The 27,649-nt window shown below is 40.4% G+C and overlaps 1 protein-coding gene across 2 annotated transcripts in view; it reads left to right on the top strand.

Moving 5' to 3' along the window:
* The window catches only part of LOC121282926, a 46,627-nt gene extending 34,547 nt beyond the window's left edge, over positions 1–12,080 (top strand). For both annotated transcript variants that reach the window (XM_041196744.1, XM_041196745.1), the window contains 3 exons: positions 5–157; positions 4,476–4,676; positions 10,137–12,080. In XM_041196744.1, coding sequence (XP_041052678.1) covers positions 5–157; positions 4,476–4,676; positions 10,137–10,193 — 411 coding nt within the window. In that variant the 3' untranslated portion in view covers positions 10,194–12,080. The remainder of the gene's footprint in view (positions 1–4; positions 158–4,475; positions 4,677–10,136) is intronic.
* The last annotated feature ends 15,569 nt before the right edge of the window (positions 12,081–27,649 follow it).

Raw genomic sequence — 27,649 nt, 5'->3', positions numbered from 1 at the left:
TTAGGAATTTCTGAATTATGCGCTTTCACATCCTGTGAAGTATGTCATGGGACAGTGTCTGAATAAAAAGATGCTGAGACTTACAAAAGAATACAGCAGCGTTGCAATCGAAGTGTGGGATGGACATTACTTTGATGATGAGCGCTGTGACTTACCGGTGAGTTTAGAAACATTGGCCAGAATTTTATGGGGAGGTAGTGGCCCCACCTGCTGGGTGAAAAATCGGGGCAAGCCCTCTGCTAGGCTGGGAAGCGACGACCGGATTTTATGGTTGTCAGGCAATTAACTGCCTGAGGTCATGACACCTGGCCCCATGTAGGAAGATGTCCTGCCTTCAAAAGCTCCCAACCACCGGGAGTGGTGGCTGCTGCTGGAACTGCAGCCAGTCCCCAACCAGGAACAGCAATGGAGGCCGAATAACCAAGTAAATGGAGTGTCTTCGTCGGGGCGAGTCGGGCAGGGCGAGAAGATACAGTGAGGTGGCCAGAAAGGGAGACAAACAGGGGTAGCCCTTGTCACTGGGGAAGCTTTCTGCTGGGCACAGGACACCTGAACAGGGGCCCCTGCTTCATGAGCCTGTGGCCTCAGCGGTCTGGCATAGTCAACCCCCCCCGGCATTGGTAAAATACCAGTGGCGGTGGAGAAGGCTCTGAAGTGCACTTCTTTCATCTTTCATACCTAAATTTAAATCAAATTCAAATGAACAGGTTGAAAGTTTCTTCTCTAAGCTGGCGACAGGTTCTTACAAGAAATATAGTTGGAAAGTCTCAGCCCAGTTTCTTGTTAATGTGAGGTCACAACACAAATTACCCAATATTTTGGCATGCTTTTATGCTAAGTTGACAGTCTCACCTAGAATGTTTGCTGTGGGAAATGGAAAAAAATCACTCAGGTTAATTGAGGCACACTTTACTGAAATTCAGCAAAGCATTGTTGGGGTGAAGTAGATGGAACGTTACACTATGTACATTGCCATACTTTACCTGATCCAGGAATGGCTAGAGATGACAATTATGCCAAAAATGGAAAAGTTTGTGTTCTCCAACAGTGACATTCCTTGTCTTGGCAAGGACTGAAAATATGTTCAAAATGTTGCCCAAGCCAATATCCTTCCTTCAACCAACACCATCCAAAATAGGTTCACTTCATTGCTGTTTGTGGAATCCTGTAAACGCTGCCCCATTTGCTCACCACTCTTCAAAAGTAATTCATTGAATGTGAAATATAAAATGCTTTATAAATGCCAATTCTTTATTTCAAAAATATATGGAATGTTATATACTTTGATTTGCTGTTCTAAGAATTGTTGTAAAGATTGCACTCCTTCAGGTCTTACACTACTTCATCAAAACACTTCACAATAATTGCAGATGCATTTTGAACTGGTAGATTGTTGTGGCAAGCATTTTTATGGCTGTTGCTGCTGGATTATTTAATAGGGTTAATTCTGGACTGTGTTTTGCTCAGGGCTTCTAATTTTTAATTTTAAAATGCCACCAAATGCTCCGGGACTTTTAAAAGTTAAATACAAGAAAAAGTTATCCTTTCCCCAGTGTCCAAAAATAAATTCTCCTACTAATTAATCCTTAGTGACCATGATTCCAGTGAACAAATTAAACTATTCGCATTGAGTCATAGGGGTCTACAGCACAGACAAAGGCCCTTCGGCCCATCGTGTCTGCGCCAGTCAAACAAGTACCTAACTATTCTAATCCCATTTTCCAGCACTAGGCCCATAGCCTTGTATGCCATTGCATCACAAGTGCACATCCAAATACTTCTTAAATGTTATGAGGGTTTTTGCTTCTACCACCCTTTCAGGCAGTGAGTTCCAGATTCCCACCACCCTCTGGGTGAAAAACTTCTTCCTCACATCCCCTCTAAACCTCCTGCCCCTTACCTTAAAGCTATGCCCCCTGGTTATTGATCCCTCCACCAAGGGAAAAAGTTCCTTCCTGTCTACCCTATCTATGCCCCTCATAATGTTAGACACCTCAATCATGTTGCCCCCTCAATCTCCTCTGCTCCAGGGAAAATAACCCCAGTCTATCCAATCTCTCCTCATAACTAAAACTCTCCAGACCAGGCAACATCCTGATAAATCTCCTCTGCACTCTCTCTAGTGCAATCACATCCTTCCTATAATGCAGATTCCAGAACTGCACACAATACTCTAGCTGTGGCCTAACCAATGTTTTATGCAGTTCCAGCATAACCTCCCTGTTCTTATATTCTATGCCTCGGCTAATCAAGGCAAGTATCCCATATGCCTTCTTAACCATATCTACCTGTCCCGCTACCTTAAGTGACCGGTGGACATGCACACCAAGGTCCCTCTGATCCTCGGTACTTCCCAGGGTCCTACCATTCATCATGTATTCCCGTGATTTTTTTGTCCTGCCCAAGCGCATCACCTCACACTTATCCGGATTAAATTCCATTTGCTACTGATCAGCCCACTTGACCAGCCCATCTATATCCTCCAGTAATCTAAGGCTATCCTCCTCACTATTTACCGCTCCACCAATTTTCGTGTCATCCGCGAACTTACTGATCAACCCTCCTACATCCAAGTCTAAATTATTTATATAAACCACAAACAGCAAGGGACCCAACACCAATCCCTGTGGAACCCCACTGGACAGGGGCATCCAGCCACAAAAACACCCCTTGACCATCACCCTCTGCTTCTTGCCACTCAGCCAATTCCGGATCCAATTTGCCAAAGTGCCTTGGATCCCATGGGCTGTTACCTTCGTTATCAATCTCCCATGCGGGACCTTATCAAAAGTTATGCTGAAGTCCAAGTAGACTACGTCAAATGCATTGCCCTCATCTACACACCTGGACACGTCTTCGAAAAATTCAATCAAATTGGTCAGACATGACATCCCCTTAACAAAACTGTGCTGACTGTCCTTGATTAATCCCTGCCTCTCCATGTGTAGATTAATTCTGTCCCTCAGAATTGCTTCCAATAGTTTCCCCACCACTGAGGTTAGACTGACTTGCCTGTAGTTCCCCAGTTTATCCCTTCATCCCTTCTTGAATAACGGTACTACATTGGCTGTCCTCCAGTCCTCTGGCACCTCTCCTGTGGTCAGAGAGGTATTGAAAATTATTGCCAGGGCCCTGTTATCTCCTCCCTTGCCTCACTCAATAGCCTGGGATACATTTCATCCAGGCTTGAAGATTTATCTACTATTAAGCCTGCCAGACCACTTAGAACCACCTCCCTTTCTATGCTAATTTCTTTAATTATATCACAGTCCTTTTACCTGATTTCCATACCCACGTCGTCTCTCTCACATGTGAACATCGACACAAAGTATTCATTTAGAACCCTACCTATGTCTGCCTGCTCCACACACAAATTACCACTATGGTCCTTAATAGGCCCTACTCTTTCCCTAGTTATTCTCTTATTCTTCATGTACTTGTAAAATAACTTTGGATTTTCCTTTATTTTACCTGCCAATGTTTTTTCATGCCCCCTTTTTGCTCTAATTTCCTTTTTAAGTTCCCTCCTACACATTCTATACTCATCTAGGGCTTCCGCTGTTTTGAGTCCTTGGTATCTGCCATAAGCCTCCCTTTTTCTTTTTATCCAATCCTGTATATCCCTCAACATCCAGGGTTCCCTGGATTTGTTGGTCCCACCCTTTATCCTTACTGGAATATGTTGGCCCTGTACTCTCCCTATTTCCTGCTTGAATGAGTCCCACTGCTCTGATGCAGATTTACCTAAAGGAAGCTACTTCCAGTCCACTCCAGCTAAATCATATCTGATCTTATTAAAATCGGCCTTCCCCCAATTTAGAACTCTGATTTCTGGCACATCCTTGTCCTTTTCCATAACAACCTTGAATCTAACAGAGTTATGATCACTATCTGCAAAATGTTCCCCCACTGATACCTTTACCACTTGTCCGGCTCCATTCCCTAAAATTAAGTTCAGGACAGCCCCCTCTCTTGTAGGACCTTCTATGTACTGGCTTAAAGAGCTCTCCTAGATGCGTTTTAAGAATTGCATAATGTAGCGAGGATGTTTTGTTTAGCTATTGAGAACCCTTCAACGTTAGCAGATATAATAGTCAATGCCGATATAGAAAAAGACCTGTGTTTCTGACATTGACGACTTCCGTCTTCAGGCATGATGTTGTTCAAATCAGCGGTACAAAAATGTTGTATACACTACTTGATGTGCTTGGTAGTGATAGAATTGGTTGAAACAGGGCCGCGACGTGAACGCTTCTACCTTGGCCCCATAGTGCAGATAGGAGGGTGGGATAGGATGTGATCTGCAGAGGGCTGAATGAGTTCAAGCTCATGAAAGGTACAGCCCCATAGCATAGCAAATGTTGAAGAAATGAAATTTGAATGATCAAAGATTAATGTTAAGTTCAAAACTGAAACTGCCAAGTGACTGTATAAGTGTTGTCTGATTGGTCAGTTTCTCATTTCATCTACTTCAGGTTATTAATGACCTTCTACCAGTTGATAAAATGAATAAATTTCTGAAAGTGCAATCTAACAAGAAGGGCAAAGACATGACACAGCTTGTCCTGCAGAGTCTAGATCAGAGAATCCAGAAAGCCGGAAAAAACCACCCTGAATATAAACGCGAGGAACAGTTCTATGAAGAAGCAATGGCAACGTCATTCTACACACTTGTGGTTAGTATATTCATGGACTGTGTGTGGGATCTGATGTGGAGCAACACTGAGTTTTACAGCAGAGGGTTCTCTGCTACTGACCTGTCTCTGTGCTACAATCAGTGTAATGTTGGCCTGGTTAATGGGAAAGTTCCTTCACTGTGAATATCCTCTCATGCCCCAATTAGTTCCTAATTATAATTAAACCCATATTGAAGAGCTATACTTGAAGAACTACAGCTGTATAATGACTGTGTCCTTGAGATTCCATAACAATATCAAAACATTATAATTACTAAAATATCAATTTGCGGCAAAAAATTATTTTTTCCTTATTACTTACTTTATATATATATATATATATATATATAAAATGTCCCATTTTTCCTCCTGGAATCTGCCATTACCCTGTTAAGTGGACTGCCTAGAAACCTGCTCCTGGGATCACCCACCAGTGCTTTCCTATTGGGAAGTTTTAAGAAGATGCACTGGCAACCTTGTATGACAGATTTTCTGATTTTTTTCTTCCTGTGGGGAAACGCCTGTCAACTTCCCGTGACAGCATGACTGAAACTGTGAACTTGTGACACAGTTTGTGCCAGCTCCAGGACAGTTTCCCATCAGACTGCAGGTCTAAAGCACAATCTGTAGCATGCAACTATATTGACACCAAAGTGTTTCTGCCTGTGCAAAGACTGAGGCACTCAGACGGGACATTTCAACACCTGTCCCTGTACATTTCTTCCCCACCCCCAATCATCCTGCTTCAGTGGAGCGTCCCTCAGCAGTGAAAAAGGTTCTGCCAAGACATCTTTCAAAGCTGTTTTCTATTATGGAAATCCCTTGAGCTTACAATTTAAAGTGAATGAAAGCATTCAACATATTTTACTGTAATGGTACATATTCCGATTTGATCTCTGCATCAAAGTAAGAAATGTAACAAGATCTGAACCAGACATGTTAATGGATACCTGCTTAGCTTTTACCTCCTATTCATACACACTAATACACCACCCAATATTTTTATTGGCAGCTAAATAAGGCTCTTTAAGATACATTCCATCCCCTGCCTCACACAAAAAAAAGTTCAAAATTTAAAGTTTAGGTAAAATGTGAGCAGATGACTTATTTTAGGTTAATTGGACCCCTGAAAATGTGTTGTAGTGAGACAGTGTATTTATATGCTTCAAGTTAAAGATGTCAAGTCTCTGTGCTCAATGACATTCGACTCCACCGACCATATGCGGCTGGGTAATTTATGTTCCTGTAATCAATGTGTAATCTGTTATGGGTCTCCAGGGGTGGTATAAGTTATCCAATGGCTACAAGTAAAGCGATTTCTTAAAAACTGGATATACATCCACTATAAGTATCCATTCCATGTTTTACAAAGATTATCTCTGTTCAGAAGTTACTTTTCCAACTCATAACATAGAATGCTACTTGAGTTATTTTCAGAGTGACTCCAATGTGTAGTTTAAGGTGCAACAGACAACCAATAAAGCAATCCGAGAAGTCTCAACCTGTGTTCTTCACCTTGGGCCAATGAACTGAGATACCAGGATGTGCACTGGTAAAAGAAATTACATCATAACAATCCGGATGAAGTGTGCATAAATTGACTTTTTGCCTCGTGCCTATTCCCATTTGAATTTCATACAGTATCTTAAAATAACTTTGGTCTCATCAGGGCCTAGATATGGACCAAAGGTTTATGTCGAATGCCCATTCTCTTTCTTGAGGCACTTCTGACAAAATTGGAAATTTTATTCTGTGAACTGTATTTATTAGGGATTCTAAAGCTAGCCTCAATTCTGAAAAGCAAGGAAAAAATGCAGACCTAACTACCATCTCAAGTTGTACTAATGCTCCTTCTCAATGTCCAAAACCCCTTAGTGCTCCAAGATCATCCTGGAGAGTAGAAATAAGTCTAACCTCCTAATTTTTACCCCAAACTCAAAGTGTGAAGCACAGATGAATATTCCTGTGTCCAAAGTCAAGACCATATTTTTTGCTGCAACCACTGACAGCCTCACAACTACTTCTCAATTCCCAATACTCTGTTCTATCCCCCACCCAAATGAACTGTTACGCATCTTTTTATGCCTATCTCGTTCATGAAGTGCACCAACTCAAGACCCTTACCTTTAGCGCCTGTGCTTGACAACATCATCAACCTGTCAGCATCCTCCAGAACATTCCTATCTCCTTCAAGACCACTGTAATTACCCCTTCATTAAGAAACACTCATTCTTTCTAACACTTCTGTTCCTATCTAATTAAAGACATGGAAAATGTTGTTATCTTGTAACTATGCTCCCACCTCTCTCTGTTTGAGACTCTCCCTTCCTGCTAACAGTCTGTCACAGTATTGAGACGACACATGGCAAAATCATCAGTGACTTAACATCACTGATCACTCCTTCCTGCACTGTAGTCCACCCCTGCTCTCTCTGGGTTTCCTCCACCTGCTGATAACAGTTCTTACTCGTGGATTTTTTATAGATTTTCCCCTCTCTCCAATTTTCTATGCTCCTCTGCCAAAGGCACAATAGAAACATCTGGTGTTTCCCCAAAGAAGTCAGTCTTTGTATTAGTTTAGACAATGATTGTTGACTGGCTATTTTATCATGGGCACCATCACATCCAAACCTCGAATGTCATCATCTGTCTATTTCCTAGCAGGGCTCCTGGGTAATAACATGAAGCAGGTGGTCTGGCTGCTTTTCTACTCTCCAATCCAAGATATTAAGGTCAATTGTAGCCCTCTTACTAAACTACATAAGAAATAGGAATAAGTGTAGACCATTCGGCCCCTCAAGACCATTCAATAAGATCATGGCTGATCTGCTTGTGTTTCGAATTCCACATTCCCACCTACCCCCAATAACCTTTGATACCCTTGCCTAACAAGAATCTATCTACCCCTGCCTTAAAAATATTAAACGACCCCGCCTCCACCGCCTTCTGAGGCAGAGAGTTCCAAAGTTGCACAACCCTCTGAGGGAAAAAATCTTACTTTCCATGCCCACCTTGTCAAGACCATTCAGGATCTTGTATATTTCAATCAAATCACCCCTCACTCTTCTAAACTCCAGTGGAAACAAGCCCAGCCTGTGCAACCTTTCCTCATAAGACAACCCATTCATTCCAGGCATCAATCTAGTAAACCTCCTCTGAACTGCCTCCAACACATTTACATCCTTCCTTAAACAAGGAGACCAAAACTGCACACTGTATTCAAGATGCAGTCTCACCAATACCCTGTGTAACTGAAGCATAACATCCTTACTTTTATGTTTAATTCCTCTCGTAATAAAGGATAGCATTTTATTAGCCATCGTAATTACTTGCTGTACCTGCATACTAACTTCTTGCGACTCATGTACTAGAATACCTAGATCCCTCTGCACCTCAGAATTATGCAGCTGTTCTCCAACTTCATATTTTCCCACATTAAACTCCATTTGCCAGATCTTTGCCCACTCACTCAACCTACCTATATCCATCTGCAACCTCCTATGCCATCTTCACAACATACTTTCCTACCTATCTTTGTGTCATCTGCAAATTTAGCTGCCACTCCCCTCATCTAAGTCATTGATGTAATTTGTAAAAAGTTGAGGCTCCAGCACAGACCCCTGGGGGACTCCACTCGTCACATCCTGCCAATCCGAAAAATATCCATTTATGCATACTTTGTTTTCTGCCAGTTAGTCAATCTTCTATCCATGCTAATATGTTACTCCTACACCATGAGCTTCTATTTTCTGTGGCACCTTATCAAATGCCTTCATTGGAAGCCAAGTACAGTATGTCTGCAGGCTCCTCTTTATCCACAGTGCATGTTACTCCTTCAAAAAACTCCAATAAATTGGTTAAACATGATTTCCTTTCACAAACCATGCTGACTCTTCCCAATTACCTTAAGTGCCCAGTTATAACCTCCTTAATGATCAATTCTAACAACTCCACAACCGGCTTTTAGATTTCTGTTTTCTCCCTCCATCCCTTCTTGAATAGAGGGGTTATATTTGCTCCTTTCCAGTCTGATGCAACCTTTGCAGAATCTAGTGAATTTTGGAAAATTAACACCAGTGCATCTACAACTTCATTAGCCACCTCTTTTAAGACCCTAGGATGTAGCCCATCAGGACTCGGAGACTTGTCAGCCCGCAGCTCCATCAGTTTGCTCAGTACCATTTCTCTAGTGATTGCAATCGCACCAAGTTCATCTCTCCCTTTCACCTCCTGATTTACAGCTATTACTCGAATGTTTTTTCTATCCTCTACAGTAAACACAAGCAAAATATATGTTAATTTCTTCTGCCAGTTCCTTATTATCTACTATTAACTGTCACTCTCTAGAGGATCAATACTCACTTTACTTAATCTTTTCCTTTTTAAATACCTGTAGAATCTCTTGCCATCTATTTTTGCATTTCTAGCTAGCTTCCTTTCATACCCTAATTTATTTCTCCTGATTAACCTTTTAGTCATTCTCTGCCATTCTTTATATTCTGACCAATCATCTGTCCTGCCACTCACCTTAACACAGTTATATGCTTTTCCCTTAAGTTTGATGCTTTCCTTAACTTCTTTAGTTAACCATGAATGGTGTGTCCTCCCCTTAGAATTTTTCTTCATAGTAGGAATATACTTATTCTGAATAGTCTATAATATCCTCTTAAATGTCTGCCACTTCTTCTCTATTGATCTGTCCTCTAGCCTAGTATCCCAATTTACTTTAGCTAGCTCAGCTTTCATGCCTACATAGTTGCCCTTATTTAAGTGTAAGATACTAGTCTTAGACCCACTCTTCTCCCTTTCAAATCTAGCAACTCAGTATGGGTGGAACTAAACCAGGAATTTTATGGTTAATTAGACACTGTTGTTATCACCTGAGCCATCTGGGAATTTTGTTCATGCTGTTAAGTGCAAAACTCAGGCTGTTTCTGTTGCCCTTATATATTCACTTTTCAGTGAACATGCACTTGCTTCTAGCAGACTCTTGGAGCCGGGTACAGGGTATCAGCCATGGCTTATTGGTACTGTTTTCATCTCTGAGTCTGAAAGTTTTCACACTCCAGGGACTTGAGCGCCAAAATCTAAGCTGACACTTCAAATGTGTGATCTTTCAGATGAGACATTACACCAAGGCCCCATCTACACACTCAGGCGGATGTGCTCTCAGGTGGACATAAAAGATCCAATAGCACTATTTCAAAGAGAAGGGGAGTTCGCCCAGTGTTCTGGTTAATATTTATCCCTTAACTAACACCTAAAAACAGATTATCTGGTTATTATCACATGCTGCATTCTTTCATCACAGCAGTGACTACACTTCAAAAGTACCTCATTAGTTGTAATATATTTATAAAAGCAAGTCTTTCTTTTGGATATAATAGGTATTTGAATTATAACATTTATATATGTAAATTGGAATTCAAAAGTTATAATTTTTTTTGTTTTCTAAAACAGGAATCGGCGCTAATGAATGCAGGATTTGGGCCTCTGACTGACAGTTGGATGACATAAGCTGCTTAGTGTGAAGAAAGAGACAGTACACTCACATACGTAAATTTCATGACTACGAGGGATCTGTAATCTCCCTGGAAATTTATTTTTTAAAAACTACAACTACAAAGTCTTGCATGCATAATTTTTCTCCTGACAATCCATAATCTTTTTACTTCTTTTTAAAACATTTTTGATAACAGTTCTTTTCCATGAATGGAAATTTTAGTGAGAAGATGACAAACCAAATGAGAGAAGACTTGTTCCCTCCATGGAGTGAACTGCCAGTATTTTATAGAGGGTAATTTTACTCTAACCCACAAGTGAAGCATAAACACTGAGATGGACTGATTGGGTCAAATGCCAGTTTCTGGGCTATATATCTGATGTAATTCTATACATATGTTAGGAAACTGAGGTAATCAGGTGTAATGCTGTTTTTACACAAACAATTTTACTGTCTATTGAGTAATATTAGGCAGGGAATTCTTTGGAATTCTTGCATGAAGAGTTAGATTAAAATAAGTCCTATAATATAAAGTTTCTGAAGAACTGAAGTTCAGACTGTAAACGTAAGCTGGGATATTCCAAAAGTTGTTTTTTTTTAATGTTTCAATGTTCTCTTTATTGCACTTGATAAATCAAAGTTGACAAAATTTACCTTGGTCTGCACCTGTAGGCCTGGATGTCTCAAATATCAGGACATGAGTTTGGAGGCCAGAATTCTCTAAAGAAACTCTCCAATGTTCCTTCTGTTTAAACGAATTGAAAGAAAATCAGGTAGATTCCTTTACAGGTTTGCACTCTAACCAACTCACTTTTTCAACACTCATTGGACAATGCAGTGCACTTGGCCACAGACCTAGGAAAATCTCCCTATAATAGTGGTAACTGGGTGAGGCTTGGATGGAGTAGATGTGCTGGCTAGAGAATTGGCATTATAATGAGATAATGAGAGAGCGCAAGCTCCCAACATTGGCTTGCTGCTAGTCAGGCTCTATGTTGGCAGCAAAATCTTGCAAAATTAGTACTTATGCCTCTTGTCGATACACAATGACACTAGGAGCGCAGGTTCTAATTTTCATACAGCCTCATGTTTATAATTTCCTTATTTGCTATTTCTCCCAGAGTGGTAAATTTGAGACAGTATAACAGTTCACAATAAGCTATTTGTGTGAGACAGACTTTCATGTTTCTTTTTCAGTGGTAGAGTGTAAAGAGGTAGGCTGGGTAGATGGCCCCAATGACTGAGAAAAGTACTTCAACCCACTGGAACCTCTCTCTGTGGCATTTTAACTCTCAGCTTGGCATCCAGACATGTTTTGAATGACCTTGTCTCGAATATCTTTCTTGTTAGATTGTTTGAGACATTTGTCACCCTTTGCAAGAAGGTCTTTTTGGTATCTGTGCCAAATTTACTTTTCATCAGTTTATATTTATGACGTCAGGTTCTGCTGTCCTGCCTTATCTTAAAGTAATATTCCTGATTTATCTTATCTAAACCATTTAGCATTTTATTTACCGCACTGGTACTCCCCCTTAACCCTTTAGCCGTAGAGATTGAGCTTTTTCAACTTTATCTCATGTCATCTGCCTTACGCTCAAAATCATTACTTTGTTTCATCTTTACGCTTTCCCCGTGGCTTACATCCTTTTTGTAGTATGGTGACCACAATTGTACACAGTATTCCACATGTGGTCTAAACAATGTATTCTAGAGAATTAGCATAACTTCACTGAACTCATTCCTGGAGCAAGTTTGCTGCTGAATGAAGTTTATGCTAATCTTACGGTTGATTTTTTTTCATTCTTCTTACAACTTTTGAAATATTTGGATACTGTAAATCCAATTAAGCAAGAGTGAATGGAAAAAGCTTAAGTTGGTGAATAAAATCTCCTTGGTCTTCCTGTTTTGTATAATGTGATTTTTATGGTGGTGTTTTTATTTATTTAAAATTATTTTACTGACTATTAATTATTTAGTGAGAAACATGCACCCTCAGTCCTGCAAATCTGCTGTTGAGGGGGCCAGGTAGTTAATCTGTTTCAAGACCTCCTCTGAAGTCCCCTTTGGCTAGTTGCCAGGAGGTGCATGGTAGCAACTCTACGATACCTTCCCAACTGATTTTCTTTTCTCTGCAGCTTCAGCTTGTCCTTTCAGTGTTCAAAAGGCTGAGGTTCCAAATTGGTCAATAACCTCCTGCCGTTTTGAGAACTACAGAAGTGTTAGGAGTGAGGCCTTTAACTTTCTAGCCCTGATGTCGCCTGTTCTTTGACTTTGTAGTGTACTGAAATGACTACCTTCAAAGGCAGAGCTCCCTGCTAAGGAAAATCCTCTGAACAAAATGACTTTCGTATTACTAGGTCTGGCAGCACGAGTCTTCAAAAGGGTCAGAATTTCTGTTGCCAGTAGTCATGTCAGAAAAGGAGTTATAGGTGACTACTGAGGAGTCTGGACAAGAGAGTGAAACTAATTACATTTTTTCTTCCCCTGCTGTTTTATTTTCTTTTGGATTGCTTAAAACTAGGCACACCACCCCTTTAAGGGTCATTTTTGGAAGGCCTTTTAAGTTTTGTTGTGTCAGCAACTTACCAACCTATTCCCTGAAAAGAGAGACACAAAGGACAGAATTTTGCTGTTGGCGAGCAGGGGGCGGGGCCCGCTCACTGATGCGTAAAAAGACGCGGGATGACGTCATCCCGGTCCATTTAAATTTTCAGGAAGGCGGGCCCACAGCAAAATCAGCTGATTTGAGGCCATTGTCAGGGCAATTAAAGTACTTATTGTACCTGCCTGACCAACCTTAAGGTTGGTGGGCAAGCCAGGAGCTCCGGTGGCAAACAGATAAAACATGAAACCTCATCCACGGGCAGGATGAGTTTTCATGCAGGGTTTTAAAATTTTTAATAAAGTTATTATGTTAATTATGAACATGTCCCATCTCATGTGACTTTGTCACATGAGGGGGACATGTTAGGGTATTTATTTTTTCCTATTTTTAATATTTTTAAAAGTGTAAGCAATCTCCCTGAGGCAGCGCTTAGCCTCAGGGAGATGTGCGCTCTTTCGTGCATGTGTGCGAAAGAGCGCACTCTCGCTTTTGGGGAATCCCCCCCCCACCACCCACACAGGAAGTGCATAGTGCTTCCCGCTGGCTGTCACGCTGGGTCGGCCTTAATTGGCTCAGCCATGTAAAATGGCGGCGGGGCCCGCTTCTCCGGCGAGAATTGTCTCCCCGCCCACCAGAGATTGGGTCAGGCCTGTCCACCCGACAGGAAGAAAATACTGCCCAAAATGTTTGTCTGTCCACAACTAAAAATGTGCAGCTGTATGGTGATTCTCACATAGACAATGTTTCAAAAAGCTGTGCAAGGGAAGAGGTGGATAACAATCATAAGAGAAGCATTTTGGAGGTGGGGGATACTGAAAAGTGTGGTTGAAGGCTTTTGAAGCAGGGAGAAAGGTAGAAAAGGAAAGTGGTTTTGAGAAAGAATTGGAGACTAGAGGTTGTAAATGACTTTCTTACCATTGTGTTGACCCATGTGCTGTGAAAAGCCTTATCTTCTTTTGCGTGATGTCCCAATAAGAACAAAGAGAATAGGGGAGTATTTTGAAAGGGGGTTAATTGGTTTCCTGATTATGACAGCATTAGGTTCCAAGAAATGCCCATGTGATCTGGAGTTGCCACGGGAATGAACAGTTAAGAAGCAAAGAGTAAATAGAAAGCTAATTGAAGTAGAGTTACAGCCTGTTTTTTTCTGCTGGCAGTTCAGAATACTGGGAATTCATGTAAAGAGAAAACAAGCAAGGTTCTCTCTGAATGGAATAGTTTTCTGTTGGGAAGTTTTCATACAGATCCTGGTGTTGAAGCAGGTCTCTGAGAAGAGTAGAGACTGTGTTACTGCATGTGTTATACAGTTGGAAAGGACAGAACACTGAAACAGGGAGAGTGAGATATTGTGCATTGCTGCTTTTGAAGTTGGTGCCAGAGCCCATCAGACCATTTAAAGGGGTTGGAGAAGGGTGTCTTTGGGGATTCTGTACCATCAGGACTGTCATGACCCGAGTGAGAGAAGGTTCATAGATGTGCACCTGGTCAGTGGTACTCACGTCAGGGGACATCAGATGGAATATGGCTGTTGGTGAATGAGACTCAAGAACCAAAACAGTTGGATGGGAAGTGAGAAATCCTACAAAATGAAGACTAAATTGGAAAGACTGCGAGATTACACATGGTTCCACATTTGCGCAGGAAGTAATGTGAGTGTGCGTACATGAGGCGTATCTTTGTTGATTCCCTTCCAAGCCACACCCATCCTGACTTGGAACTATATTGCCATTCCTTCACTGTTGCTAGGTCAAAATCCTGAAACCCCCCCCTCCTAACAACACTGTGGGTGTTCCTACATGACACATGATCTATATAAGATTATAATAACATTGTCTCAACAATACATGGACCGCAGCAGTTCAAGACGGCAGCTCACCACCAACTTCTCAAGGGTAGTTAGGGATGAGCAATAAATGCTAGCTTAGCTGGTGACACCCGTATCCCATGAACAAATATTTTAAAAAAGAAACGGAAGGTGCACTAACATAGGGCTGGAAGATCTTCTCCTGTTATGATAGTGCAAGACTGTGAAAGAATTTGGCATTTACTGCAAGCAGCTGGTAAACTTGAAACTCCTAACAAGGCTAATCATGTAGCAGGATACAGCTCAAGGGCATTTGACAATATATGTTGAAACAATGTTATTATACCTTATATAGATCATTGCTGAGGCCCTATGGAATTTTGCATGCAGTTTTTGCACCCTAAAGGAAATTGATGTATTGAGGAAATGTAAGGCAACCATGATATTGTTGACTGTGGGGCTGTGTTTCTGGAGGCAGCAAACACAAGGGCCTAAATTTTTAGTTCGACAGGTGGACACAATCGGCGGGCCCAGGAGCAGCCAGGAAATGGATCACCAACTGCAATTGACCCCCGACTATGATTTCACGCTGGCTGGTCAATTAATGGCCAGCTAGTGTGAAATGTGCGCTGAGAAGCTCAGCGCCGCTGGGGTGAGAGCAGGAAGAGCGTAGGCACTGACATCAGTGCAGGCATAGGCAAGCACTGACAGAAAGCTCCCTGAAGGCAGAGAGCTGCCTCAGGGAGCTGAAGACCTGAAAAGCATTAAATAAAGATTTTAAAATCAGGACAAAAATGTGCAAGCATCACAATCAGTCACTGAATATATACATTATAAAAATGCTGTCTATAGGTTTTTTATTTTTCTTTCCTTTAATAACGGAAACCTCATCCCATCTGTGGATGAGGTTTCATGAAAAATACAAAGTCTGCCTGGCCAATTCGTCCATCTGCCAAATGTAAGGTTGGACAGACCATGAAAAATCGGAGACAATTGCACCTTTAATTACCTTAATTGGCTTCTTAATTGTCGGCAGGCGTGCTTCCGACTTTTGCGCATGCCCACTGACCAAAATATCGTGCAAGCGCAGGATGATATCTGGACCCTTGCCCAATGTCATCTCATGTGATTTCATGTCCGATCGGGTCGAATGCGCGCCTACCCGCTGAGCTAAAAATTTTGCCCATGGACCAGACTTATTTCCCCTAGAGAAATTAAGGTTGAGAGGAGACCTGCTGAACGAATGTGCAAATGTGCCATGTTTGCCCTCTCAGGACATAAATGATCCCAAAGGACTATTTCAAAGAAGAGCAGGGAGTTACCTGTTATGTCCTGGCCAATATTTGTCCCTTGATCAATAGCACTAAAAATAATAGATTATCTGTTCATTATCACATTGCTTTTAGTGGGAGCTTGGTGTGTACAAATTGGTTGCCACAATTTCTACAATACAACAATGACCACACTTCAAAAGCTACTTAACTGGCTGTAAAGTGCTTGGGGATGTCCCAAGGTTGTGAAAGGTGCTTTATTTCTTTCTTTGGGTCATTTAACTTGACTGTAAATGCATTTTAGGTTGTGTTCATTGGTGACTCTTAGCTCCCTACTGAAGAGTATCTTCATTGGTTTTGTTATTGAGGTAAGCTTTTGATAGCCAGTCTTGTATATTGTACCCTAAGTATTTTTATAAATACTTTAGTAAATAATCTAGCCCATGCTTCTACAGGAGCTTTCATCATCTTTGGAAAGTGGTAAAGCAACACAACATAAAGCCTTGTTTTAGACTTTAACTAACAAGTAATCTTATTTGACAATAGGTGAATAAATGGCTCTGTAGCAGATATATATACTTACAATAGATATACAAATTAATCGTGTGTAGGAAAACAATTGATACATACAATTTATGGTAATTGATAATATTATAATCAATATTGGAGTAGGTCAGAAACGGGGTATTGTACGGTAAGTAACTCACCTCCTGACTTCCCAAAGCTTTTCCATCACCTACAAACCTAAGTCAGGAGTGAGATGGAATACTCTCCACTTTCCTAAATGAGTGCAAATGTAACAACACTCAAGAAGCTCAGGACAAAACAGTCCACTTAATCAGCACTCCATTCACCACCTTACTTATTCACTGCCTCCACTACCAGTGCATCATGACTGCAGTATGTACTATCTAAAAAATGCACTACAGAAACACATCAAGGCTCCTTTGATAGCACCAACCAAAGATGCAACCTCCACCATTTAGAAGGGCAAGAGCAGTAAATGCATGGAAACACCATCACCTCCAGGTTCCCCTTTGAGTCACGCAGCATCTGGACTTGGATATATACTACCTTTCCTTCATCACTGCTGGATCAATCATCACCACCTTCTCAAGAGCAACTTAGGAACGGGTAATAAAATAGCCTGTGACATCCACAGCCCTAGAACGAATTTTTAGGAGGTCTTCCATTTTTATACACAGGTATTCTATTATACTTTCTATTGGTCTGATATTTCCTATGAAAATATCAAACCAACCCAATGATTTGAACAGCTCAATTTATTTCAATGCCCCTCAAACAATTGCTGGGGCTTGTTGGGTTTAAAGGACTGTTAGCATAATTCTAAAGGAGCTGCTGCCAGTCACATAGCGTGTTTATATTTAAAATAGGGCTTCAAGCGAATCCATATAGAGATAACTAAACAAACACTCATAACATTTATATTAATTTATCTTTGTGAATATGATGCTGACTGTGGATGTTGTTTTCTTAAATTACTTACTTATTGTGACTGAATTAAAGAGATTGACTTATTGTGACTGAATTAAAGAGATTGATTTATTGTGACTGAATTAAAGAGATTGCTACTAAATCAAACCTAGATAATAAATAGTGTATTTTTGTCAGAGAGCATTATTTTTAAAAGTTTCAAGTCAAACATGATAACAGTAGAATAATTTTCCCATTTTTCAAATGTGTGAAATAAACTTCTGGATAAAATAGTTAATGTTTTGTGTCAAATAACACCTTTAAAAACAGGAATTGGAAGTTATAAAGATATTCACAGCTATCATTAATGGCTGTGTTGGGACAAGATTGTGAGCTGATGGAAGTAAGCCTAGGAAGTCAGTTTGTCTGGGATGTACAAGATAGAATGTAAGATTATATACCTTAGAGCAGGGTTCTCAACCATTTTGCCTCTAAGACCCTCCTCCATGTTATAAACATTCCACAGATACCTCCTGTAACACAAGTATTTATTCTGTTTAAAAATTTGTTAAACAAATAAGCAGATATATTAATATTTTTGTTTCACCTGATGTGAAACTTGTTGCTCGTACTAAGTGGCTCCTGTCACATGATAAAACCCAGCAGCACAGCTGGTCCCACAACAGAAAATCAGATGGCTCACTACATACACTGTGTACCTAAGCTCCAGGCGCTCTTCCGAGTGCAAAATGGTATATTTTGAATGTCAAAAAAAGATCGACTTTCATGGCCATCTGCATCTTGCTTAAGTGATACTGCTGGGACTCAGATCCAGGACCACAAGCTCTTGGCAGCAGGGGGCAGCTTGATCATCTGTCCGTGTCATGCTCAGCTTTGTAAACAGCTGGACAAGCAGTGGTCATCCACATAAAAAGTGAAAAGTGAAGTCAGCAGAAGAGCTGCCAACACTCCTCGGTTAATACTCAGTTCATTTCTCTGCAAAATGCACATCAAATCCCACTGGACTGTTGCTCTGCTGACCTGATTTAAACGTGACTGGCAGGAAATGTGTGCCATGTAGCCTGCCAGCAAAAATATTCTGCTGCCAACGGTTGATAACAGACTTGGGGGAGAAGAGGGTGTGGGGTCTCATCTACTCCAACATCAGTGGCAGTTGCGATGGCCACAACTCATCTTTTTTGTTAACTACTCTCTGTCATCTCATGCTTCTCCCCATGATGGCAGTGTGCAATTTGATGAACTGTGTTCCAAGAGCAGGCCAGGAATAGTGTGGTGCGATGTAGTGGGATTCTTAAAAGCACTTTATTCTTGCAGATTTAGAAGTACCCCTTGAGACCTTCTTGTAGGTCCTTAGGGAGTCATAGACGCTCGTTGGGAGCCCTGCTCTAGGGATTTTCTTGATTCTCCTTCAAGTAACAAAAACCTTTCCAGAGGAATCTGAGTAAAATCCACAATAAAGCAAATTGTGTTTGATCAGTAGAAATATGGGCTTGATGGACTGAATGGCCTAATCTCATTCTATGTTTTCTTATGATTTTCTCAAAAGATGATTTTACTGGACAGTGCCCATTGGGAACTGGGTTGAGAGAGAATCCAACTCAATTCAATATACATTGAACCTTAACAGCCAGCAGACAGAATAGACTTCTATACCATCAGTCTGAGCTGAATTTGAACGAAGTTCCCTTAAGTGAAAGGCTAGTGTCTGATCTAACATAACCGATTTTTAAAAGACGAAGAATGGTTGTATTTTGTGATAGAAACTGTACTGAAAAATGTAATCTTTGGTATGAATACATATTTTGATTCTGAAAAGAGGTGTATACTTGAAACTGGCATGTTATCTGTGACTGTATGAGAGTAGATAGCAGCCTCATGTCATAATCAAACTGGATCAAGTATGAAATGAGATTCTCCCCAGGGCTTAGCGTGGCTCCTGGTGAGTGAAAATGTCAGCATATTTTATGCATCTGTTGTGAGGTTCAAATGAATTAGAGTTGGAGATTAGGCAATAAATATACAAAAGGAAAATACTGCTGAATGTGGAAATCTGAAATAAAAAATTGTAAATGTTGGTAATACTTAGCAGGTCAGACAGCATCTACAGAGAGAATGCTTCATGTTGATAACCCAAAACAAAAACAGAATTACCTGGAAAAACTCAGCATCGGCGGAGAAGAAAAGAGTTGATGTTTCGAGTCCTCATGACCCTTCGACAGTCGATAACCCTTCCCATTTACAACTTCTCTGGACCAATCTTCTGTTTTAATAAAAACAGAAAATGCTGGAAAAGGTCAGCAGTCTGGCAGCATCAGTGGAGAAAGAAACAGAGTTAACGTTTCGAGTCTAATACGGCTCTTTTGTTTTTTTACTTGAACCATTAGCATCTTTTTCTCTTGCAGCATCATCCCTTTTGTGATTTAATCATTCCTGCCTTCTACCTTTCCCTTTTGTTCTATCCTCCCATTTCCTAATTTTCCTGCCTCTGTACTTGCTTAAAACTTGTTACATTTTTTACTTTTTCTAGTTCTGACAAAAGGTTATCAACTTGAAATGTTAACTCTGTTTCTCTCTCTACCTACACTACCTAAATAGGCAAGTGGTTATGGTACTGTGTTTATAACCCCAAGATCAAGAGTTCAAATCGCACAGTGGCAAACTATGAAACAATGTAACTTCATCTGAAACAAATGGAAACGGGCTTGTACTCAAAAGAGTTACACTACCTGACCTGCTCAGTGTTTCCAGCATTTTCTATTTGCATTTAATGCAATAATGCAATTCCCCAAGGAATAACCTTTTGTCAAGGATTCAATGTTTCTTTTTTACTTATCCAATATCAGCAACTACAAATTATAAATTATAAAGCGCCTTTAATGTAACAAAACCTACCAAAGTGCTTACTTCATGGGAGCATTGTAAAACGAAGTATGACACTGGGTCATGTAAAGAGATATTAGATCAGATGACCAAAGGCTTGGTCAAAGAGAGAGTTTTTAAGAAGTATCTCAAAGGTGGAAAGCAAGGGAGAGAGGTGAGGGGTGTAGGGATGAAATTCTAGGCAACTGAAGGAATGGCTGTCAATGGTGGAGCAATTAGAATTGGAAATGTACAAGAGCTCAGGATTAGAGGAGTGCAGGTTTTTTGGAGGGTTGTGGGGTTGGATGAGATTACAGAGATAGGGAGTGGCAAGGTTATGGAGGCTTTTGAAAATAAGGACTTCTCTGCCTGTGAAACCAAGAAAAGAAAATAGCCAAAATGTATTTAAAATATAAAGCTTTTATTTGCAATAAATTATGAACTGTTTGTAATATAAGTGGAGGTTTGAAATTACAATTACACCGAATGCTTCACTGTTGAAATCCTGTTACTTTGAGACTATTTGTGTGTTTTTTGTCTGTGACCCTAAGTGTATTGATTTTTAAATAATAATTCATATTGTAACTATTCTAAATTTTTAAAAAGTGCTCCCCACGTACATAGAGCATTTTCTGGGGAAAATTTAGGATGGTGAGCAAATTGATAAAAGAAGATCGGGAGGAAATGTTAGGGTTTAACCAAATTTTTATTCACCCCTCCTAACATCATCTTCTTTGATTCAGCATTGATTTTCATCTGATTATGCCTGTGTGAAATGCCTTGGGATTTATTCCTACATTAAAGATGCTACATAAACAAAATTTGTTGTAATCTGGAATAATTAAGAGGATGATTTAACCCAGATAGTTTGGGCATAAGAAGGCATATGAGATACTTGCTTTTATTAGCCAAGGCATAGAATATAAAGGCAGGGAGGTTACGCTGGAACTGTATAAAACGCTAGTTAGGCCACAGCTAGAATATTGCATGCAGTTCTGGAATCCGCATTATAGGAAGGATGAGTTTGCACTAGAGAGAGTGCAGAGGAGATTTACCAGGATGTTGCCTGGGCTGGAGAGTTTTAGTTATGAGGAGAGATTGGATGGATGGGGGTTATTTTCCCTGGAGCAGAGGAGATTGAGGGGGACATGATTGAGGTGTATAAAATTATGAGAGGCATAGATAGGGTACACAGGAAGGAACTTTTCCCCTTAGTGGAGGGATCAATAACCAGGGGGCATAGACATAAGGTAAGGGGCAGGAGGTTTAGAGGGGATTTGAGGAAGTACTTTTTCATTCAGAGGGTGGTGGGAATCTGGAACCCACTGCCTGAAAGGATGGTAGAGGCAGAAACCCTCATAACTTTTAAGAAGTATATGGCATACAAGGCTATGGGCCTAGTGCTGGAAAATGGGATTAGAATAGTTAGGTACTTGTTTGACTGGCACAGACTCGATGGGCCGAAGGGCCTTTTTCTGTGCTTAGACCTCCATGACTATGACTCTATGGCACTAAAAATCAAGTTGGGATCTTGAGCTGCAATGCTGGTTTAGTGTAACATTCCATTTTTGTAAAGGAGTCGAGACATGCACTTGGAATGGCCAGCCCAAAGATTATTAAAGCTCTGGCTGACAATTAAATTGTCTGCTGGTGTTCATTAAAGTCATTTTGCAGGTTTACTCTTTGATCATTTCAATCAGATGTCATCATCATTTCAAGGATAACTTGTGCCTGCTTTTTCAAGGGACACAACCAATAAACTGTAAACTATGAATCATTTAAAGGAAACTATCAACTTGAAGCAAAATGCTGTCATGGGATTAAATGTACTCCAGTCCCTTCTGTACCAACCAGTCCCAGAAGGCCTCAAACATACTGACAGACACAACATGCTCATTTTGCCTGCAAGTGCTGCAATTAACTCCTAACTGTAACCAGCTGAACAGAAGTAAACAAGCCATTGCTGAGGATTTCTGAGCACTAAAACCATGCTCAGCTTTCACTATTCACTTGCTGTGGAGATGGACTGACTACACTGCAATTGAAATGGGCTTTCGAGACATATTTACAGACTTCAACATTTTTTTCTGGAAATTCTCTGAGGACTTCACCCAAAGAGAGTGAATGCTATGCTATTCTACCTTACTGGTGTCACCAGGAGAAAGAGCATGCTTGTTGATGGAGATCTTGCTAGGGATCCCCCTAGGTCTGGAGGATGAATGGAAGGAGGTGGTGAGGTAGAGGGGAGGAGAGCAGTGGTCTCCTCCCCCAATGAGAATACAGGACATCTGTCCCCCTGTGCATCTTCTCCCTTGGGTCCTGAGCCATTTTGAAATGTATGTTAGCCAGTGCATGTAGCACCATCAGTGGAAATGGGTGTGTGGATGCTACATGTACGTTTCCATGAAAATTGCTCTGAATCACCACTTGAGTGCTAAACCTGCTGGTATCTGTTTTAGCACCTGCAGGCATACTTAAATCATGGTAATCACCAATTAGCTCCAAAATTGCAGCCTAAAACTAGCCTTTCAAACAGACCTGTCTTATTAGCACAGTACCCACTTAATGCCTAATTTCATAATTTCCCCAAAATAATGTCCAAAGTCAGTTGAAAAGGGGCTTTGTAGTCTGGTGAAGTGTAAATCCACTCCAAGCAGTTCTGGAAAAGTGAGTTATAGGGCACTAGGACCATGAAGAGTGGATGAACCAACTGGGCTGCCAATAAGTGATCACAGGTGTCACTGATTTAAATTTACAAGCAAGGGACCCATTCTCTTAGATCATGGATAGACCTTTAGGGAGGGGCAATGGAGCTTTGTGATGTATATCTATTTTGTGTTGTCTTTGTGAACCTAATGATAAGAATGTGTAGGATTGCTGAACTGTCCGCACCTGACTAGGCTGAATTGGTGCTGAGCACATGAGAGATTATCTGAGTTAAAAACAAAAAAAACTGCGGATGCAGGTTATATGAGTGTTAGCCATCCTGACATGAGAGATACTTAATCACAGTGGGAAACGTTTGAAAGCAGGGAGGGAGATAGTTAGGCAAAGGGAGTCGCATTTACATAATAACAGAAAAAACTACCAATGGAGCAGTAAAAGTTGGGCACCACAGCAAAGGATGTATGAATATAGGAGATTACTGATGTAGGATGTGTCAAGGCCATAAAGGGATTTGAGAGAGGGGATAAAGTTGAGACCTGTTTGCTACAGGGTGTGAAGTCAGTGGAGATTTACAAGCAGTGGTGAAATAAGACTTTCAGAATAAGTTATAGTTGGATGTTCTTGTCTGTTTGAAAAAAAAACTTCCATGTTTAGAAGAGAAAACTCTTGTACTCTTTATTAGCCCAGCATACAGAGATAATGAGTATGCTAAAAGCAAAATGGCCATGCAAAAATTAATTTATTAGAGAGTGAGCACAAAAGATGGACAGAGATTGTGTTGAATTGCTCTGAAATATGTTGCAGGTACCTTGATCTCTTGTCCTCAACAGGTGGTTGTAGATTGTTTGCCCCCATCAACCAGCTGTATGAATTCCCCATTAACAGGCAGGTTTCAACTTCCTTTTTGAATTCTTTAACAGTGAATGAAAAGAGAGTGAACATGACACAGTGGAAGTGTGATTGTAAAAATAAATAGGACAACACAGGGTTTGTGAAACAGCTGTTAGAAAAATGTTGAGCAGTCAGTGCCAGGTTGGTGGCTGTGAACACACACACACACAATATAGTGTGAGTGGCACTTGGAGTTACCTGGAGGTATACTGGTTTTCACCATTTAGTTAAATGTTATAATTCATTGTTTTTGTGCTGTTCTTAATGTGTTTTACTTCTGATTTAATATAGAATGCATTCTTAAAAAGGACACAAATGCAGGCGGTCGGTGGGTAGATTTTGCAATAAAAATCTGATGGTATTTGGATAATGCTGTACACTGCAAGAACTGTGCTGCAGGTGTGTACAAGTATGGAAAATTAATTCTGCAGTTTAGAGTGCTTTCAAGCATTATAAATAGTGAAAGTGTCATTAGAAAATACTAGGGTCAAAGAACTTGGAGATTATATTCTTTGCCTGGTTGCCAAGATGGCAACTTGTCAAATGTTTTTCAAAAGCATTGTCAGTAAATAATTGTTGGCACCAAGTAATTTTAAATGCCTTCTTAAAACAGAAGAGTTCTCACCAGATTATATATTTATCTGTTTAACCATCTGTGTTAATGTTCAAAGACTGATCTTTGAAGAACAGCATAACAGGAGTTGGTTTGTGAGGGGGTGGGGTGGAAAAAAAAGCAAGAGTTAAATCATGATTACTTTTCAATGTTTATTGGAACAGTATTGTATACAATAGCCTGACTTTAAAAAATTGCTACACAATTATTGTCCCTTTCTTGTCTGCATGTTACAGAACCCACAATCTGTAGGATCCAATTTTTGTATCCTGGAAAATATTGAAAAATATTTGACAAGTTGAAATCTTGGCAGCCAGGCAAAGAATATTTCCAAGTTCTTTGACCCTACTATTTTCCATTCTTTCCAGTCTTACCTTTCTGTGGCTTGGGGGATTGATAATTGACCACCTTCTGGTCTTGGCTTCTGTCATTCCTAAGTCATATATTAGAGGGGCTGATCCACTAGCCAGCCTTCATTGCCCTGAAGCTTTGGATGATCATCTTCTGAGCAATGAGTGTTTTGGTGTTGCTGTGCACTCTGTTTTGTGTTGAGAGTCCCAATTTGAGCAGAATTGCTCCTGGTATTTGGAGCCAGTGCACCAGTTGTTTTTTTTTTTTGTTGCAAGATTCCTTAAAAGCTCCATAATATATTTTACCATAAACCTTATCCACCCTGCCCTGAGTGCTCTCAGCACGTCAAATGTGGGGAGCAGTAATCATAATATCATAAATGAGCTTATGGTCTGAGGTTGTCTCGTTTAAACAAAGGCATAGCCAACAATCAACCTCTTAGGAGATGAGCCCTCCTAATGACTTCCTTTGGATATTTGCCACACTCTAGCCACCCCCACCCTGACACCTCCCTGACTGAGCAGTTCTGTGTTGGAATCATGGACAAAATTTCACAGCCACCCTTCTCCAACATTTGTTTTCTTGTTGCAATAGTTTGGGTTCCCTGATTTTCTTTGTGTGCAAGATTAAACTTTTGTCTTATGTCCTGTCAGTGCACAGATGGGGAAAAACCCACTAGGCCCTACCTTAAAAATAAGGGATCTCCCACTTAAGATGGAGATAAGGAGACATTTTTTTGAGGGTTGTGAGTCTGTGGAACTCTCTTCCCCAGGGAGTGGTGGAGGCTTTGAACATTTTTTAAGGCTGAATTAGATATACTATTTGACTTCCGAGAATCTAAAGGGTAGGGAGGAAAATGGACTTGAGGCCACGATCAGATCAGCCATGATCTTAATGGTGGAGCAGGCTCAAGGGGCTGAATGGTCTACTCCTCCTAATTTGTATGCTCATATGTTCTTAACTTTGTTTATGCCTTTTCTCTTTCCTAGTTTTAAAACAAATTCTTTCCGTTGTGTTTTAATTTTGCTCCCCCAGTTATTACCCCTCTGCATTAAATTTTCACTTTTTAAAATGATATATCCTTTGTTATTACTACAAATCCAGAGACTTTTATGCCAAAAATTTCCTCTTGCATTTCTTTAAATGATTAATTACATAGACAAAGGAAATCTTTCAGAATAGCTAAGCCCACTCACTTGTTGGGAGTTAAATAAAGAGGACTTTTAACAAGTTCTAATTAGCTTCTGCCCACAAAAAATGGAGGGGCAGGAGAGGAAAGATGAAACTGCAAAGTGGTTTTGACCCAGTCATAGAACAGAGTCATTCAGCCTATTGTGCCTCTTTGAAAGTGCTATCCAATTAGTCCCATTCTCCCCTTTCCCCACAGTTCTGCAAATTGTTCATTTTTTTCAAGCATATTGATATCTGTAATGCCATTTTGAAAGTATTATTAAGTCTGCTTCCACCATCCTTTCAGACAGTGAATTCTGGATCATGGCAACTTGCTGTTGTTATTTGCTGAGCAAGCAAATCCCAAAGGGGAACTTGTCTTAGTGATCATAACTTTTTTCTGCACTTTGAAAAAGAGGGGAAAATTACTAATCCCAGAAGCATAGAATCCCAGTAACACTTTTAGGATTTTAAAATTAAAAGATTTATTATTAAGAAAAAAACTTAAACACACGATTAAAATTACATGGTTAAAACAGACTTACAAAAGATTCCCCCCAAAAAACCCACTTGGTCAAAACAAAAGTGAACTTACAGGCCTTTGTATTTTCTAAGAAGTTGCCTTCCCTGATTTCCCCTAAAGCTACAGTTGTCCTCCTTCCTCCATGTTTCACCTCTCAGGGGTGAAATGGCTTCCTGAAATTTGGATCGTTTTTTTTAGAATTCAAACTTGAGTTTTTCTGTAAAAAGCCAACTCTGTTTGCAATGAAGTTAGGCAAGCATGGTCGTGCTGAAGACTACGATGGGGAATTTTAAAAGTCCAGATGACAACTGAAATATTTTCTCTTGAACTGCTTCTGACACTCCACAGTACTGTGGTGCGTGGCCTGCCAATTCAAGATATGTTCCCAACATGTAGAACGTTTGTTTAATGATGTTTTCAATTAGGAATGTAGCATGTCCAAATAAGGATCAGCTTTGTCCATCAAAGGTCATGGCTATATATATTTAAAAATAAAATTTGAGTTTTTAGTGAAATTGTAAAGCTTATAAGTTGCTTGGGCCCAAAGCTGTATTCTAGAAAACCCTGCAAAATTCCTTATGGGGGCTTTCAGCTTGCCTAACTTTATCGCAACCAGAGTTGGATTTTTACAGAAGGTAAAACTCAAAAGTTTGAATTGTAAAGGGCTATCCAGACTTCAGGAAGAGCCACCTTCTGGGAAGTGGAACATGAAGAGAACAATTGTAGCTTTAGGGGAATCAGGGAAGGCAACCTCCTTTATCAGAGGATGGTTGAAGTCTGGAACAAATTTCCTGAAAGGGTGGCGGAGGCAGGTTCGATTGAGGTATTCAAAAAGGAATTGGATTGCTACCTGAAAAGAGAGAATGTGCAAGGCTATGGAGATAAGGCAGAGGAGTGGGACTAGGCGGAAAGCTCTTTCAGAGAGCCGGTGCAGACTTGATGTGCCGAATGGCCTCCTGTACTGTAAAGATACTGTGATACTTGGCAACAGCTCCCTTTATAGATTTTTTTAAATCATAAAAATCCAGTAATATTATCCAAGGCAAAACTGCTGTCACTTTAGAAAAAGTATATCACATGACTTCTCACTCTCTTCTACTCTGCTGTGGAAATTTAAAACAAAATGAACAAACTCTTTTCAGAAAGTAAAGACTTTCCTGGCTTGAAACTGGACGGCTGCTTTAAATTCACAACTTTTCTCAGCTCAGAGCTGGTCCCAGGACATCTCCCCACATGGCCAAGCCAACTCAACTAAACATCT

The sequence above is a fragment of the Carcharodon carcharias genome, chromosome 10 (genome assembly GCF_017639515.1).
Source record: "Carcharodon carcharias isolate sCarCar2 chromosome 10, sCarCar2.pri, whole genome shotgun sequence".
NCBI classification, from domain to species: Eukaryota; Metazoa; Chordata; class Chondrichthyes; order Lamniformes; family Lamnidae; genus Carcharodon; species Carcharodon carcharias.
Note: the sequence above shows the minus strand (reverse complement) of the source record. Positions and strands in the feature narration are given on the sequence as shown.